General features: G+C 42.9%; 1 protein-coding gene across 6 annotated transcripts in view; it reads right to left on the bottom strand.

The window, feature by feature from the left end:
- LOC110535706 (rho-related BTB domain-containing protein 2) overlaps positions 1-17,753 on the bottom strand; it is a 101,119-nt gene that overhangs the window by 16,131 nt on the left and 67,235 nt on the right. For all 6 annotated transcript variants that reach the window (XM_021620892.3, XM_021620893.3, XM_090190179.1 and 3 more), the window contains one exon: positions 13,333-13,451. In XM_021620892.3, coding sequence (XP_021476567.3) covers positions 13,333-13,451 — 119 coding nt within the window. The remainder of the gene's footprint in view (positions 1-13,332; positions 13,452-17,753) is intronic.

The raw sequence follows: 17,753 nt of genomic DNA on the forward strand, positions 1-17,753 counted from the left end.
ACGCTCCTGTTCAAAGTTCTCTCGCCCAGACAGAGGAGCGGGGACACAGCGCTAGGTCACCAGAAACAGGGAGACATAGGGAACATTATGGGGGCCCAGGGCAATTTAGGGATTTTCCTGTCATTCAGCATCTTTTCCCAACTCACCCTCGTTGGTTTAGGAAGTGATTGGTTGACAGAAAAAAAGGAAATGGAGACAAGCAACTTTAGAGAACACGACAGAGAAAAGGGTGTCAAAAAAGCGGTGTCAAAATGTCAAACGGCATGTCGTCAGAAACCAAACCGCCGTTACCACCATGAGAAAGATTTTGAAAGAAAGAGAGCAAGAGGAGCTGGAGAGTGGTGGCAGTAACACCTCCTACCATTATACTTCTGTTGCAAACGTACACTGTCCCTCCCTTCACCCCTTCCATCGTGTCTCCTGTCACTGTTAGTCTTGTGTGAGAGGAATGTGACAGGCTTTCACACTCAACTAGTCAGAGATAAGCCACTGGGGCACACACACTCACATGGAAAACCACAGCGGTTATTATAGTTTTGGGATTTTTCTATTAGCTTTCATTTCTATTCGTTTTTTTGATTTTTTATATTAAATTCTGTTGAGTTTCAGTTAGTTTTCAAACTTGATTCACTCATTTTTATTTAGTTTGAGTTTAATAAAATAATTTATATTTCGTTTTGATATTTTTAGTGTTATGGACAGAAAGTAGCCTTACGTGTGGGAGGCTAGGAGTCATTTATGTGTCGTAGACTTATAGTTTGTGTTTTTTGGGATGTCACTTCTTGCCACTGGGTGATGGGTCAAGTCATACGTTTGGTTAGTAAAATATACTAAGAGCTGATCCGGGAGGACCATGAACAATGAGCAGTAGGTACCAGTGTATATGGTTCCACTGCCACAGGTCTGTCCAGCAAGAACAAGTCCAGATGTCGTTAGAAAAGGTTTATTACAGATAATGGTTCTTTAATGGATGACTCATCCTTATTCTGACTGGACATTCTGTAGTGGTTGCTACCAGTCTTAAGCCAGCAACTAAGGTTTCTTATTCCATTTATGGCCCTTCGACTCTCTACAACCTACCCCTATTTTCCAGTTAGGTTTAAATTATAAATCAATCTTAACGTGACTTGGATTTAAAAGGATAATCGTCATTGTCCAACTCAGATTCAGACATTTCTTCCGCGCCGTTCAAAGCTATGGCCAGCTCTGGAGGTTGAGCAACGCATGCTGTGCCTTGTTGGAGAAGGGGTGATAGAAGCAGGCTGATATGCCCATAAGCGAAACAGTCAGTCCTTTCTTGATCCATCGGTCTACACACAGGATTATTTTTCATGGCTCTTTCAAGAATCTCATTAACTTCCTGAGTTGCTGTATCCATTTGCAAAACAATCAACTCGTTTACTCTAGCAGTGACAGGACTTTTACATTTGGGATCAAGTGTTTGGTAGAATCTTCTGAAGGCTGGCTAGTCTTGTGGACTTGCCAGACTGGAAGAATAAATTAACCAGTGCTTCTTCTCTTTTTTAAACTCATTTGAATTAGGTTGTCATGTTTCTGCTCTTTTAATGCAAACTGCTAACGTTGGTTGTCCTGACATGCAGCTACTAATAGCTGTTGGCTGTCTTACCAAGTCTTTATCCTGAAATTGTTTGTATGATTCTTTGTGAGTGCTGTTCAGATGAACTTTGATGAACTCCTTACTCATCATCAGAAGGGCATTCAAACCAAACTATCCAATCAGGGAGGGGCTTATTGAGTTTATTGTTGGCAGGACCAGAATAGCAGTGTTTTCACAGCACCGCATGAACACGAAGAGTGAGTCTAAAAATATGTGTGAAGGAAGTGAGAATGGAGTGTGGCGAGTCAACTCAAAGGGAAAGGTGTTAAAGAAGGCACTGTGCTGGCTGATGGCAGACAGATAGAAATCCAGTCTCGCTCAAACGGAGGACAATTTTTTTGTTGTTGCTTTGCTTAGCAGCAAGGCCGTGGAACGACCATTTTTTCAGGCTCCGCTCTATTCAGGAGGAAAATAACTCGGAGAGGTGGTCAGGGTTGAAAAGAAGAAAGAAGAAGTGAAACTCGACACACTTTGAAACAGAGGCGCAAGATGAGTCACGGTACAGTACACGGTTTGGTCAGAGACTCCAAAGACGCACGCTTCTTCACGCGCACCCATCGCTCTGACAAGTGCTCTCGCCTCCCACGCCCTTTTTCAGAAGTCTCTTTTCAACCTTTCTCTCGTTTTGTTTTCCTTTCACTAGTCGAGTTTCACTTTTTCTTTCTTCTTTTCAACCCTGACCACCTCTCCGAGTTATTTTCCTCCTGAATAGAGAGGAGCCTGAAAAACGGTCATTCCAGGGCCTTGCTGCTAAGCAAAGCAACAACAAAGAATTGAACTCCGTTTAAGCGTCTGTGTTAAGTGCTACATCAAGTGTCTTGCCTCTGCTCCATTGAGGCTGGCTCAGAAAATAGCCAGACATTCACCAGGCAGATTTTTATTTTTTATTTCACCTTTATTTAACCAGGTAGGCAAGTTGAGAACAAGTTCTCATTTACAACTGCGACCTGGCCAAGATAAAGCAAAGCAGTGTGACACAAACAACAACACAGAGTTACACATGGAATAAACAAACATACAATAGAAAAATAATATCTATACAGTGTGTGCAAATGAGGTAAGATTAGAGAGGTAAGACAATAAATAGGCCATGGTGGCGAAGTAATTACAATTTAGCAATTCAACACTGGAGTGAAAGACGTGCAGGAGATGAAGTAGAGATACTGGGGTGCAAAGGAGCAAAAAAAAAAAAAACAATATGGGAATGAGGTAGTTGGATGAGCTATTTAGAGGTGCAATGATCTGTGAGCTGCTCTGACAGCTGATGCTGAAAGTTAGTGAGGGAGATATGAGTCTCCAGCTTCAGTGATTTTTGCAATTCGTTCCAGTAATTGGCAGCCGAGAACTGGAAGGAAATGAGGCCAAAGGACAAATTGGCTTTGGGGGTAACCAGTGAAATATACCTGTTTGAGCGCGTGCTATGGGTGCGTGCTGCTATGGTGACCAGTGAGCTGAGATATGGAGCCAGTGGAGCCAGTGGGTTTGGCAACGAATTTGAAGCGAGGGCAAGCCAACGAGAGCATACATGTCGCAGTGGTGGGTAGTATATGGGGCTTTGGTGACAAAACGGATGGCACTGTGATAGACTAAATCCAATTTGCTGAGTAGAGTGTTGAGGGTATTTTGTAAATGACATCGCCGACGTCAAGAATCGGTAGGATAGTCAGTTTTACGAGGGTGTTTGGCAGCATGAGTGCACGATGCTTTGTTGCGAAATAGGAGCCAATTCTAGATTTCATTTTGGTTTGGATTGGAGATGCTTAATGTGAGTCTGGAAGGAGAGATTACAGTCTAACCAGACACCTAGGTATTTGTAGTTGTCAACATATTCTAAGTCAGAACCGTACAGAGTAGTAATGCTGGACGAGCAGACAGGTACGGGCAGAGATCGGTTGAAGAGCATGCATTTAGTTTTACTTGCATTTAAGAGCAGTTGGAGGCCACAGAAGGAGAGTTTTAAGGCATTGAAGCTTGTCTGGAGGTTAGTTAACACAGTGTCCAAAGAAGGGCCAGAAGTATACCGAATGGTGTCGTCTGCGTAGAGATGGATCAGCAGCAAGGACAACATTATTGATGTATACAGAGAAAAGAGTCGGCCCGAGAATTGAACCCTGTGGCACCCCCATAGAGACTGCCAGAGGTCCGGACAACAGGCCCTCCGATTTGACACACTGGACTCTATCAGAGAAGTAGTTGGTGAACTAGGCGAGGCAGTCTTGGTTTGAGAAACCAAGGCTGTTGAGTCTGCCGATAAGAATGTGGTGATTGACAGAGTCGAAAGCTTTGGCCAGGTCGATGAATACGGCTGCACAGTATTGTCTCTTATCAATGGCGGTTATGATATCGTTTAGGACCTTGAGAGTGGCTGAGGTGCACCTATGACCAGCTCGGAAACCAGATTGCATAGCGGCGAAGGTACGGTGAAATTCAAAATGGTTGGTGATCTGTTTGTTAACTAGGCTTTCAAAAGACCTTAGAAAGGCAGGGTAGGATATAATTAGGTCTGTAACAGTTTGGGTCTAGAGTGTCTCCATCTTTGAAGAGGGGGATGACCACGGCAGCTTTCCAATCTTTGGGGATCTCAGACGATACGAAAGAGAGGTTGAACAGGCTAGTAATAGGGGTTGCAACAATTATAGCGGATAATTTTAGAAAGAGGGTCCAGATTGTCTAGCCCAGCTGATTTCACAACTTTCAGAACATCAGCTATCTGGATTTGGGTGAAGGAGAAATGGGGAGGCTTGGGCAAGTTGCTGTGGGGCGCGCAGGGCTGTTGACCGGGGTAGGGGTAGCCAGGTGGAAAGCATGGCCAGCCGTAGAAAAATGCTTATTGAAATTATCAATTATCATTGATTTATCAGTGGTGACAGTGTTTCCTAGCCTCAGTGCAGTGGGCAGCTGGGAGGAGGTGCTCTTATTCTCCATGGACTTTACAGTGTCCCAGAACTTTTTGGAGTTAGTGCTACAGGATGCAAATTTCTGTTTGAAAAATCTAGCCTTTGCTTTCCTAACTGCCTGTGTATATTGGTTCCTAACTTCCCTGAAAAGTTGCATATTGCGGGGGCTATTCGATGCTAATGCAGTACGCCACAGGGTGTTTTTGTGCTGTTCAAGGACAGTCTTATCTGGAGTGAACCAAGAGCTATATCTGTGCCTGGTTCTACATTTTTTGAATGGGGCACCCTTACTTAAGATGGTGAGGAAAGCACTTTTAATGAATAACCATGCATCCTCTACTGACGGAATGAGGTCAATACTAGAGGTCGACCAATTAATCGGAATGGCCGATTAATTGAATGCTGTTGTCGATGTGTTCCTGGTTCGAGCCCAGGTAGGGGCAAGGAGAGGGACGGAAGCTATACTGTTACACTGGCAATACTAAATTGCCTATAAGTAGTCAAAAGGTATATGAAATACAAATGGTATAGAGAGAAATAGTCATATAAATACTATATTAACTACAACCTAAAACCTCTTACCTTGGAATATTGAAGTCTCATGTTAAAAGGAACCACCAACTTCCATATGTTCTCATGTTCTGAGCAAGGAACATAAACGTTAGCTTTCTTACATGGCACATATTGCAATTTTACTCTCTTCTCCAACACTTTGTTTTTGCATTATTTAAACCAAATTTAACATGTTTCATGATTTATTTGAGGCTAAATTGATTTTTATTGATGTATTATATTAAGTTAAAATAAGTGTTAATTCAATATTGTTGTAATTGTCATTATTTCAAATAAATAAATAAAAATCGTCAGATTAATCGGTATCGGCTTTTTTTGGGGTCCTCCAATAATCGGTATCGTGTTGAAAAATCATAATCGGTCGACCTCTAGTCAACACCCTTCCAGGATACCGGGCCAGGTCGATAAGAAAGGCCTGTTCGCTGAAGTGTTTTAGGGAGTGTTTGACAGTGATGAGGGGCGGTTGTTTGACCGCTGACCCATTACGGACGCAGGCAATGAGGCAGAGGTGTATTTAGAGGGTTATTTCGAGGGTTCTACCTGGTAGGTTCATTGATCATTTGTGTGAGATTGAGGGCATCTAGCTTAGATTGTAGGACGGCCGGGGTGTTATGCATGTCCCAGTTTAGGTCACCAAACAGTACGAGCTCTGAAGATAGATGGGGGGCAATCAATTCCCATATGGTGTTCAGTGCACAGCTGGGGCAGAAGGTGGTCGAGAACAAGCGGCAATGGTGAGAGACTTGTTTCTGGAAAGGTGGATTTTTAGAAGTAGAAGCTCAAATTGTTTGGGCACAGACCTGGATAGTATGACAGAACTCTGCAGGCTATCTCTGCGGTAGATTGCAACTCCACCCCCTTTGGCAGGTCTACCTTGTCGGAAAAGGTTATAGTTAGGGATGGACATTTCTGGATTTTTTTGTGGCCTTCCGAAGCCAGGATTCAGACACGGCTAGGACACCCGGGTTGGCAGAGTGTGCTAAAACACTGAATAAAACAAACTTAGGGAGGAGGCTTCTAATTTTAACATGCATGAAACCAAGGCTTTTACGGTTACAGAAGTCAGCAAATGAGAGCGCCTGGGGAATGGGAGTGGAGCTAGGCGCTGCAGGGCCTGGATTAACCTCTACATCACCAGAGAAGGAGTAGGGCTAAAGGCTATAAGAACGGGTCGTCTAGTGCGTTCGGAAGAGAGAGTAAAAGGAGCAGGTTTCTGGGTGCGGAAGAATAGATTCAAGGCATAATGTACAGACAAGACTATGATAGGATGTGAATACAGTGGAGGTAAACCTAGGCATTGAGTGACGATCAGAGAGGTTTTGTCTCTAGGGACACCCTTTAAACCAGATGAGGTCACCGCATGTGTGGGAGGTGGAACAAAAGGGCTAGCTAAGGCATATTGAGCAGGGCTGAAGGCTCTATAGTGAAATAAGACAATAATCACAAACCAAAACAGCAATGGACAAGGCATACTGACATTAGGGAGAGGCATGCGTAACCGAGTGATCATAGGGACCAGTGAGTAGCTAGGCGAGCTGGAGACACGGCGATTCAGACAGCTAGCATGCCGGGGCTAGCAGAAGGGCCTTAGGGGGACGTCGCGTCGGAAGAGTCTGTTGTAGCCCCCTCGGACGGTTACGTCGGCAGACCAGTCGTGATGGATCGGCAGGGCTCCGTGTAGGCAGTAAAAGGGTCCAGGCCAATTGACAAAATAGGTATTTTAGCCCAAGAAATTAACTGATGGACCTCTTCAGCTAACAGTCCGATATACTCTAGACAGCTAGCGGGCCGTGGCTAGCAGGCTAGCGGATGGGCCTTCAGGGGATGTTGCGACGGAGGAGCCTGTTGAAACCCCCTCGGGCGGATTACGTAGGTAGACCAGTCATGATGGATCGACGAGGCTCATGGTCAGCAGTAAAAGGGATACAGGCCAATTGTCAAAATAGGCATTGTAGCCTAAGGAGTATCTGATGGACCTCTTCAGATAGCCGGGAGATGGGCCTAGCACGAGGCTAGTTCCAGGCTAACTGGTGCTTGCTTCGGGAGATGTGTCTCAGACAGCACGTGGAAATGCATTAGTGACAAGGGGACCCATCTGCCTGCATCAGGCAAAATGGCACTGCTCACAACCACAGCCACATTGGTGCCACTCCAACAGAGGCTTTGTCCATGCACCGCAGGGCCTGCCAGCTAAGCAGTGAAAAAGAGGGATGTGTGAGGGTTTTTGTGCCCGAGATTTCAAACTGAGGTGAGTGTGCAACCGTAAGCATCTAGGACTCTATCCCACTATCCTGGCTGCTTCACTATATAAATCTCATATGCACACACAATGACGGCTTCACATTGTCCAGTTTCTCAGTCTTTGTTAGATGTGCACCTGGCCACTGCACTGTGCCAGCGAAACGCCATAAAGAGTGCCACAATTGGACAAACATGAAGCTTTCAGGGTTACCATGGATACTGGCAAGCATCCCGGTAGCCTCCACTGTCGACCCCCTTCCTCACTGCTTTTAGTGTTTTACAAATGTCCTTATAGACAAAATGACCCCCACCCTGCACCATGACCCTGTCCACTCCACCTTAACCCCCAACCCTCCCTCCCTGTAGATGCTGGCTGTAAGAGCATCTATCGGACCATGCCAGCGTCCTGGGGCTGCCGGCTTCCTGGAAGGGCTGTAACCCAAAGCCTGTAACCATACCTGGGGGATCTAGTTCATCAGAAGGACACAGGCAGCAGACACCCACAGCCCCCAGAGACAGGCGTTCCTCTCCCGGGGTGGGTTGGCCCGGTCCGTAGCCCTGTCCTGGAGGAGTAGTGTTTCTAGAAACCAAGCCGTCAGAGAGAAACTGGGGGTAACCGGACACCCCGTACAGGGAATACTGACCTGGATATGGGGCTCGGAGAATCCGGAACCATCCGGGCCACAGTTCCTGATAAGAGAATTCTGTTCTCCTGTTCATTACCCAATTCAATTATATTACTCTCAGTCTGTTATATCAGGATTTGTAAGATACGGATGGAAATGAAAACAGACAGAGGTCCAGCTAAATGGTCAAAAAGGTTTATTCACGGAACGTTCTAAAGTCAAGAATACAAAACAATTCATTTTATACTGACTTCTCACACCCACACATACACACAAACATGCACACCCACATACACACAAACATACGCACACACATGTCCTGCTACGCACACACTGTCTGTCTCACTACCCAGCCGACAGAGATAGTGACCTTGTCCTTGAGACGTACTCCCAGTTCTCTCCCAAATCTCTAGTCAGGTCGGCACCAAGCTCAGACAGTCTGTGTGTAAAATACCATAAAGACGTATTGTTTTACCCTAATTCTGACTAGGACTACACATTTATTGATTATGATTTTATACATTCTAATCAATTCCATACAATTATATGTTTCAGGGCGGAATATTCAAATCATTCAATTAACAGACAATTCTCACCTATCAGTTCCACAATATCCTGTGTCATGACGTTGGCCTGGGGGTAGGTTTATGACAGTCATAAATACCTCTTCCCCCCTTTTTTCCTCTCTCTACCCTACTGATGTTACATTTGCAAACACCTTGGTTAACATAGAGATTCTGGGAACATCAGAAGGTGGGGGGAAATGAACTATATTCTGGTAATCCGACCAATTGAACATATGCGTTTGTACTTAATGAATATGATGTCAGTTCGGTTGTCATCTGAGACATTCTCATCAATGATAAGATGACATAAACTCTACAGTGGAAAGTCTACACATCAGAGTTATCGGATTCACATGGAATTGTTGTTCAATTTAAATGTTTGAATATGAAATTATTCGTGATGGGATGAAATGTGATTTTTGCTTCTAAAATGTGAGATTTGGGTTTTCATAAGGTCTGCTCAATCAGTGGCCCGCCCCTGTGAAGGGACATGGGCTATAAAACTTGTCAAACACGCCCTCCTCTCCCTTCCTATATTGTTATAGGCGAGGATGTGAGGACGACGGTCCGATGTCAGAATGGTTCAGATAAGAACTACAGAATGAAGCCAACATCAGCGTGAGCTTTGGTTGCGAATGGTATGAACGTTGAACTCTTATTCACTACAGAAGTGATACCTCCTAGTTAGCAACAGCAGCTGCAAACGCAGGTTAGGAAGGAACAGACAGAGTATTCCGTCTACCACACAACGACGTTACTACAACGTATATAATTTACCAGCAGAGACATTCTTTAAAGGACTCAGTTGGGAAACACGGCCTTCCATCTACCACCAACCTACCGAAGCGCAGCTCAGAGTAAATATTTATTGCATTTTCCTTTTCCAAATGGGCGGTAATTTAGAATGCATAAGATTCTGTATTTACGATAGCACAGCTTCACCCTTTCAGATGAGACTGAATTAAGATGACGATTAATATTGACTGCTATTGATGTAAAATATTACTAGGTCTTTAAGAGTTTATTCGGAAGATAACAGCTCTATAAATATTATTTTGTGGTGCCCCGACTCTCTAGTTAATTACATTTACATTATTAGCTCAATCAGGTAATATTAATTACGGAGAAATTACTTTATAGAATAGCATGTCATATCACTTAATCCGGCATAGCCAAAGACACGACACCTGTGTTCTAGCTGTTTTAGTGTTCTACTATATATAGCCTGTTGTGTGTTCCTGGATTGTTTCTCATGTACTGCTCATGGGTAGCTCTATAAAGTGAATGCATGTCATGTTACATCGTTGTCTTGGGGGCAAATGTCAAAGGAAAAAGAGCTCCCTTTGCGATACATACTGTCTGCTACTCTACCATCTCTCTCAGCCTCCCTCAATAGCCTCTTCTTGATCAGATGAGGCTGTAAAATGACAGTATGTTGATACCAGGCAGGAATGCAGGCGGTATGTGTGGTTAGTGCTGTGATATGATATTCTCACGATTCCTCTTGTCCAGCAAGTATGTGTAGACAGGAAATGAAACAGGAAGTCCCGAGGTGAGTCTGCTCAGACGCGGAACCCTGTCTGCCTGCTGCTTTAAGCCACTCATCTGGCTGTACTCCAGGCCAGTACTCAATGTATTGTCAGTTAGCGTGGCAGCTAACTCTGTGAGCCCTTAGAGGTGAAATAGGTTAATAGATCGGAGTGCAGAATAAGGCTGTTACGGTGACCGTATTACCGCCATAACGTTTAGTTACGGTAATTAGGCTTCTCCAAGCTCTGATGCTGCTGATGGTCATTAGTAGCCTACCAAACTGCCTGGAACTCCGCACTCTATTGTCCCTCTAATCACTGTGACATCAATGCAAATTTAATCAAACACTTCTATAGGCTATGTAATTGTGTGAGAAAACAGAGTTTTGATGGCCTCTATTAAAAAGGGGGGGTTCCCATCAGCTTTCTATAGGCTAGGTTTACAAAATATTATTCATCAACTTTTCTAATATTAAGCACATTGATTCGCTATAACACAGGAACACAGCGTACCTGGCTGGCATGAAAACGAACCATGGGAAAAGTGTCCTCTATTCGCTATTTAAGTGCATAGATGACATGTATTTTTTTCTCATGCCCCTGTTCCGAGACAGATGCATGATAATGGTTCATTCTAAATCAAAACAAATTTCACACATATTATTGTGAATTAAATTTAATTAAGAACAGTTTGATGGGTGACAATATTAGCCTATCACTTGTGAATGATGCCCAGCTTGCGCATTATTAAGGCACGAAACAGTGCAACAATTTTTTTTGCAACTTTTTCAAATCATACTCGCCCATAGGCCTATATGTTTTATATCACAACTAAATGGCCAAAAAACGTCTTAAAATTAAGCACATTAATCCGCTTTATAACCAGTGTAAAGCTTAACTGGCTGTGCATAAGTTTCAAATTTGGAGAAGATAATTTTCACCATAAAAATGCACCTTTATAATAAAGCATTACATGCATAATGGCATTTGCAATCACTTTCAGAACAGTGTTTTCCTGGTAAAATTGGGTGCAAAATTATTCAGCCCCCTTAAGTTAATACTTTGTAGCGCCACCTTTTGCTGCGATTACAGCTGTAAGTCGCTTGGGGTATGTCTCTATCAGTTTTGCACATCGAGAGACTGAAATTTTTTCCCATTCCTCCTTGCAAAACAGCTCGAGCTCAGTGAGGTTGGATGGAGAGCATTTGTGAACAGCAGTTTTCAGTTCTTTCCACAGATTCTCGATTGGATTCAGGTCTGGACTTTGACTTAGCCATTCTAACACCTGGATATGTTTATTTTTGAACCATTCCATTGTAGATTTTGCTTTATGTTTTGGATCATTGTCTTGTTGGAAGACAAATCTCCGTCCCAGTCTCAGGTCTTTTGCAGACTCCATCAGGTTTTCTTCCAGAATGGTCCTGTATTTGGCTCCATCCATCTTCCCATCAATTTTAACCATCTTCCCTGTCCCTGCTGAAGAAAAGCAGGCCCAAACCATGATGCTGCCACCACCATGTTTGACAGTGGGGATGGTGTGTTGCTTTTAGGCCAAACATAACGTTTTGCATTGTTGCCAAAAAGTTCAATTTTGGTTTCATCTGACCAGAGCACCTTCTTCCACATGTTTGGTGTGTCTCCCAGGTGGCATGTGGCAAACTTTAAACAACACTTTTTATGGATATCTTTAAGAAATGGCTTTCTTCTTGCCACTCTTCCATAAAGGCCAGATTTGTGCAATATACAACTGATTGTTGTCCTATGGACAGAGTCTCCCACCTCAGCTGTAGATCTCTGCAGTTCATCCAGAGTGACCATGGGCCTCTTGGCTGCATCTCTGATCAGTCTTCTCCTTGTATGAGCTGAAAGTTTAGAGGGACGGCCAGGTCTTGGTAGATTTGCAGTGGTCTGATACTCCTTCCATTTCAATATTATCGCTTGCACAGTGCTCCTTGGGATGTTTAAAGCTTGGGAAATATTTTTGTATCCAAATCCGGCTTTAAACTTCTTCACAACAGTATCTCGGACCTGCCTGGTGTGTTCCTTGTTCTTCATGATGCTCTCTGCGCTTTTAACGGACCTCTGAGACTATCACAGTGCAGGTGCATTTATACGGAGACTTGATTACACACAGGTGGATTGTATTTATCATCATTAGTCATTTAGGTCAACATTGGATCATTCAGAGATCCTCACTGAACTTCTGGAGAGAGTTTGCTGCACTGAAAGTAAAGGGGCTGAATAATTTTGCACGCCCAATTTTTCAGTTTTTGATTTGTTAAAAAAGTTTGAAATATCCAATAAATGTCGTTCCACTTCATGATTGTGTCCCACTTGTTGTTGATTCTTCACAAAAAAATACAGTTTTATATCTTTATGTTTGAAGCCTGAAATGTGGCAAAAGGTCGCAAAGTTCAAGGGGGCCGAATACTTTCGCAAGGCACTGTATTTCTTGCACAGAAGTTGACCAGTAGAAAAATAAGGAAATAATGGCACAGAATTCTAAGCAAATCTTGTCTGCTAAATGAAACAGTGTAGCCCACAGCCAGATGGCATCGCCATATCAGGACCTAACATAAGGCCAACTCATAGTATGCGATTCTGTTCTTCTGAAATAGACTACATTTTCTTCATGCCATGTTTCTTTAGACCTGCCTAAAATAAATAAGGGATTTATTGTGATGGTGTAGGCTATATCAAATGGATTTATTCTACGTTTTAAAATGTAGATGTTCCAAAGGTCTGGATCAGTAGCTTGTAGGCTATGTGTGGAAGCCAGGAGATGCTAAACATGTTTAAGCTAATTAACAGGTCAATTACCGTGAGACCGGCAGTTATTTGCTTGACAATCACCAGCTCATGTGTCCAACACAATAATAAGTTCCCCACACATTTAGCTTTAGCTAACACTTTGATATTTCTCCTACTGCTAGGTTCAACTGGGAAATGTGTGTCTGGTTTGACATTGTAACCCCAGCATATCTCTCTCTTAAGGGCAAAAAATCTAATTGTGATTTCATTTAACCAAATATTGCGATTGGACTTGAACTGTGTTGCTCGAGTGACAGGGGGCGAGGCTTGGTGTGTGTGGGAAGCAGCCGCAAGAGGAGAGAGGGAGACGTCGAAAAGAGCAAACCATAAAAATGGACGTTACACATGGCTGAGTGGCGTTTGAAAATATTTCCTGCAATATGGATCTCTTGCGATATGGATATTGCGTATATCAAGATTGCAATTTCGATGTGCATTTCCATTATATGTGCAGTCTGACTCCTGACTCACCTCCTCGATGTAGCTCTCCATGAAGGATCCCCGGAACATGGCCGCCATCCAGTCGCAGCTGGAGATGAGCAGGGGCTTGTGGGCCGGCAGGTATCCATCGTCCAGGTGGAACACCACATCTAAAACCAGGGGGAGGGAAAAGACTGAGCACTCATCTCGGAGTGAGCCACAGAGTCGAGGCTACAGAAAGACGGGAAGACAGATGGACAGACACAAACACAGACAAACGCAGACAGACAGATGCACACAGAGACATAGAGAGAGGTAGACAGAGCATGACAGAAATCGACAAATGGGAGGGATAGGGTGGCACACAGTGACAAGCAGAGTTTAGATACTAAGTTTGAAACCTATATATACACACACTTGAAGGGCTTGAACTGTCCCTTTATTCTGTTGGAGGCCGAAAGATGTCCTTCTAAAGAAGAAGCATTCTATAAAAAAATATAGACCAATCCCTAGGGCAGACCTATAGGCCTCACCAATCTTCATAGGGCATAGAAACCACTAGAGCGTGTAAATAATTTATATTCAGGAGGTACACTACATGACCAAATGTATGTGGACACCTGCTCGTCGAACATCTCATTCCAAAATCATGGGTATTAAATATGGAGTTGGTCCCCCATTTCCTTCTATAAACAGCCTCCACTCTTCTGGGAAGGTTTTCTACTAGATGTTGGAACATTGCTTTGGGATTTGCTTCCATTCAGCCACAAGAGCATTAGTGAGGTCGGACACTGATGTTGGTCGATTAGGCCTGGCTCGCGGTCAGTGTTCCAATTAATCCCAAAAGTGTTTTATGGGATTTTTATGAATAATGACTAAATGATGTATACATTTAACATAGAACTATAACTAAACAGAATACTACTCTGTCACTGTATGAATGTATGAATCTTATTATAATCATAACACTGAATATAATGTGTGTAGTTTTAGTCAAGAATTAGAACAAGGACTTTCTGTTCCTTGTTAGAAACGAATGGAGCTATCGTCAGACCGGCTGGAATACTGTGTTCCTTACAGGACATTCTGTCCCCACCCAGGGAGGGGAGAGACCTTGGGCTTGTAGTAGATTGTTTAACAGGTGGCAGACAATGTGAGAAGGCTTGTGAACTATATTGCAATTGTATCTGAGAGTAGGAGGGACATTTATGATGAAATGTGAGGTATATAAACCAATGTACATGCTATTATGAGCAGAGCTCTCGAGAATAAACGCTATTGGCTAATTTTGGTGGCTGGTATGTCCATTTTATGCAAATAAGAACCTTACAAATTCTTAGAAACGGACAGAGTGTTTTAATTGAATTGGTTAATGAACGCATAAGAACTAAATTCATCTAACAGTGTTCGATGGGGTTGAGGTTAGGGATCTGTGCAGGCCTGTCAAGTTCTTCCACACCGATCTTTACAAACCATTTCTGTATGGATCTCGCTTTGTGCACGGGGGCATTGTCATGCTGAAACAGGAAAGGGCCTTCCCCAAACTGTTGCCACAAAGTTGTAAACACAGAATCGTCTAGAATGTCATTGTATGCTGTAGTATTAACATTTCCCTTCACTGGAACTAAGCGGCCTAGCCAGGACCATGAAAAACAGCCACAGACCATTATCCCTCCTCAACCAAACTTTACAGTTCCAGATCCAACAATAATATCAAGTGCCTAGAAATCCTGGGCTTAAAAACAAAAAGTGTCATTGCACACTGATAATTCATGTTCTTTTAAATCTACCATTTGGATCCCTCTGTAGCCTCATAGAGCATCTAGACAATTTTTCAAACCTCTCTGGATTACAATAAAATTATGATAAGTGTACTATATTTAAGCAATAAGCCCCGAGGGGGTGTGGCATATGGCCAATATACCACGGCTAAGGGCTGTTCTTATGCAAGACACAACGCGAAGTGTTTGGATACAGACCGTAGCAGCAGTATATTGGCCATATACCACACCTCCTCGTGCCTTATTGCATAAATATACGACAGCTGTCAGCCAATCAGCATTCTGGGCTTGAACCACCCAGTTTATAATATGCATTGGATCACAAAACAATACAACTTTCACATTAGCTTGTAGTTTACCAATAAAATGGTCTGATGGTGAAGTGGAAATACTCATTCAATCATATCCCGAAAGAAAAAAATGATCTCAATACAATACATTTGAATAGAAAGTTAGCAAAAATAGTTAAGGTCTTGCTACAGTCGAAAGGAAAATACATTTTTTTGGAAAACTCACCCTGATTAACTCTTAGTCATATCCCAGTTTACCCATTTGCTTATGGCCTTGCATGCACCTAGAAACTTGTTTTTGAAATTATATGAGCAAAAAAGTTTCAATTTGACTTGGAACGGCATGCCAGACACCTTGGCAACGATTACAGCATCGAGCCTTGGGAAGGACGCTACAAGCTTGGCACACCTGTATTTGGGGAGTTTCTCCCATTCTTCTCTGCAGATGCTCACAAGCTCTGTCAGGCTTGATAGGGAGCTTTGTTGCACAGCTATTTCCAGGTCTCTCCAGAGATGTTAGATTGGGTTCAAGTCAGGGGTCTGGCTGGGCCAATCAAGGACATTGAGACTTGTCCCGAAGCCACTCCTGCGTTGTATTGGCTGTGTGCTTAGGGTCGTGGTCCTGTTGGAAGGTGAACCTTCGCATCAGTCTGAAGTCCTGAGCACTCTGGATCAGGTTCTCATCAATGATCTCTCTGTACTTTGCTCCATTCATCTTTCCCTTGATCCTGACCAGTTTCCCAGTCCCTGCCTCTGAAAATCATCCCCACAGAATGATGCTGCGACCACCATGCTTCACCGTAGGGGTGGTGCCAGGTTTCCTCCAGACGTGACACTTGGCATTCAGAACAAAGAGTTCAATCTTGGTTTCATCAGACCAGAGAATCTTGCTTCTCATGGTCTGAGAGTCCTTCAGGTGCCTTTTGGTAAACTCCAAGTGGGATGTCATGTGCCTTTTACTGAAGAGTGGCTTCCGTCTCGCAATTCTACCATAAAGGACTGATTGCTGGAGTGTTGCAGAGAGGGTTGTCCTTCTGGAAGGTTCTCCCATCTCCACAAAGGAATTCTAGAGCTCTGTCAGAGTGACCATCGGGTTCTTGGTCACCTCCCTGACCAAGGCCCTTCTCCCCCGACTGCTCAGTTTGGCCGGGCAGCCAGTTCTAGGAAGAGTCTTGATGGTTCCAAACTTCTTCCATTTAAAAATGATAGAGGCCACTGTGTTCTTGGTGACCTTGAATTCTGCAGAAATGTTTTCGTACCCTTCCCCAGATCTGTGTCTCGACACAATCCTGTCTCGGAGCTATAGAGACAATTTCTTCGACATCATGGCTTGGTTTTGGCTCTGACATGGACTGTCAACTGTGGGACCTTATATAGACAGGTGTGTGCCTTTCCAAATCATGTCCAATCAAATTAATTTACCACAGGTGGAGTGGACTCCAATCAAGTTGTAGAAACATCTCAAGAATGATCAATGGAAACAGGACGCACTTGAGCTCAATGTTGAGTCTCATAGCAAAGGGTCTGAATACTTATGTAAATAAGGTATGTTTTTATTTTATACATTTTCAAACAATTTCTAATAAGCTGTTTTCGCTTTGTTATTATGGTGTATTGTGTGTGGATTGCTGAGGATATTTTAATTATTTAATCCATTTTAGAATAAGGTTGTAACGTAACAACATGTGGAAAAGGTCAAGGGGTCTGAATACTTACCGAAGGCACTGTATATTTTGAATATGAACTCAGAGGGTAGAAACAATGAAATAGTAAAGCATTATCCCTTTCATTAAAGGCTTCAGTCATCCAAAAGTTATAATTAAATCCGACCTGGTTCTTTAGCAGACTAGAAAGAATGTCTCACCCCATGTTCAAGAATGCCCTTTATTCAGATTACAACCTCTCACTTTTGGTTATTTGAAAATGTAATTAGCTCCAAAATATTGCTATTTTTAAAACAAGCCATAGAAAGTTGGTTGCAATTTCAGTTTAATCCACCAGAAATGACAGAACATTTATTACAACAAATATTATGGTTAAACTAAAATATACTAAATTAAGCTGGTTGAGAGAATGCCAAAGTGTGCAAAGATGTCATCAAGGTGGCGACTTATTATATATATATATATATATTTTGATTTATTTAACAATGTTTTGGATACTACATGATTCTATGTGTGTTATTTCATAGTTTCAATGTCTTCACTATTTTTCTACAATGTAGAAAATAGTAAAATAAAGAAAAACCCTGGAATGAAAAGGTGTGTCCACACTGGTACTGTATGTACAGTTGAAGTCTGGGGTTTACATACACCTGAGCCAAATACATTTAAACTCAGTTTTTCACAATTCCTGACATTAATCCTAGTAAAAATTCCCTGTATTAGGTCAGTTAGGATCA

This window comes from Oncorhynchus mykiss, chromosome 11, assembly GCF_057628025.1.
Source record: "Oncorhynchus mykiss isolate SJ-2025 chromosome 11, ASM5762802v1, whole genome shotgun sequence".
NCBI classification, from domain to species: domain Eukaryota; kingdom Metazoa; phylum Chordata; class Actinopteri; order Salmoniformes; family Salmonidae; genus Oncorhynchus; species Oncorhynchus mykiss.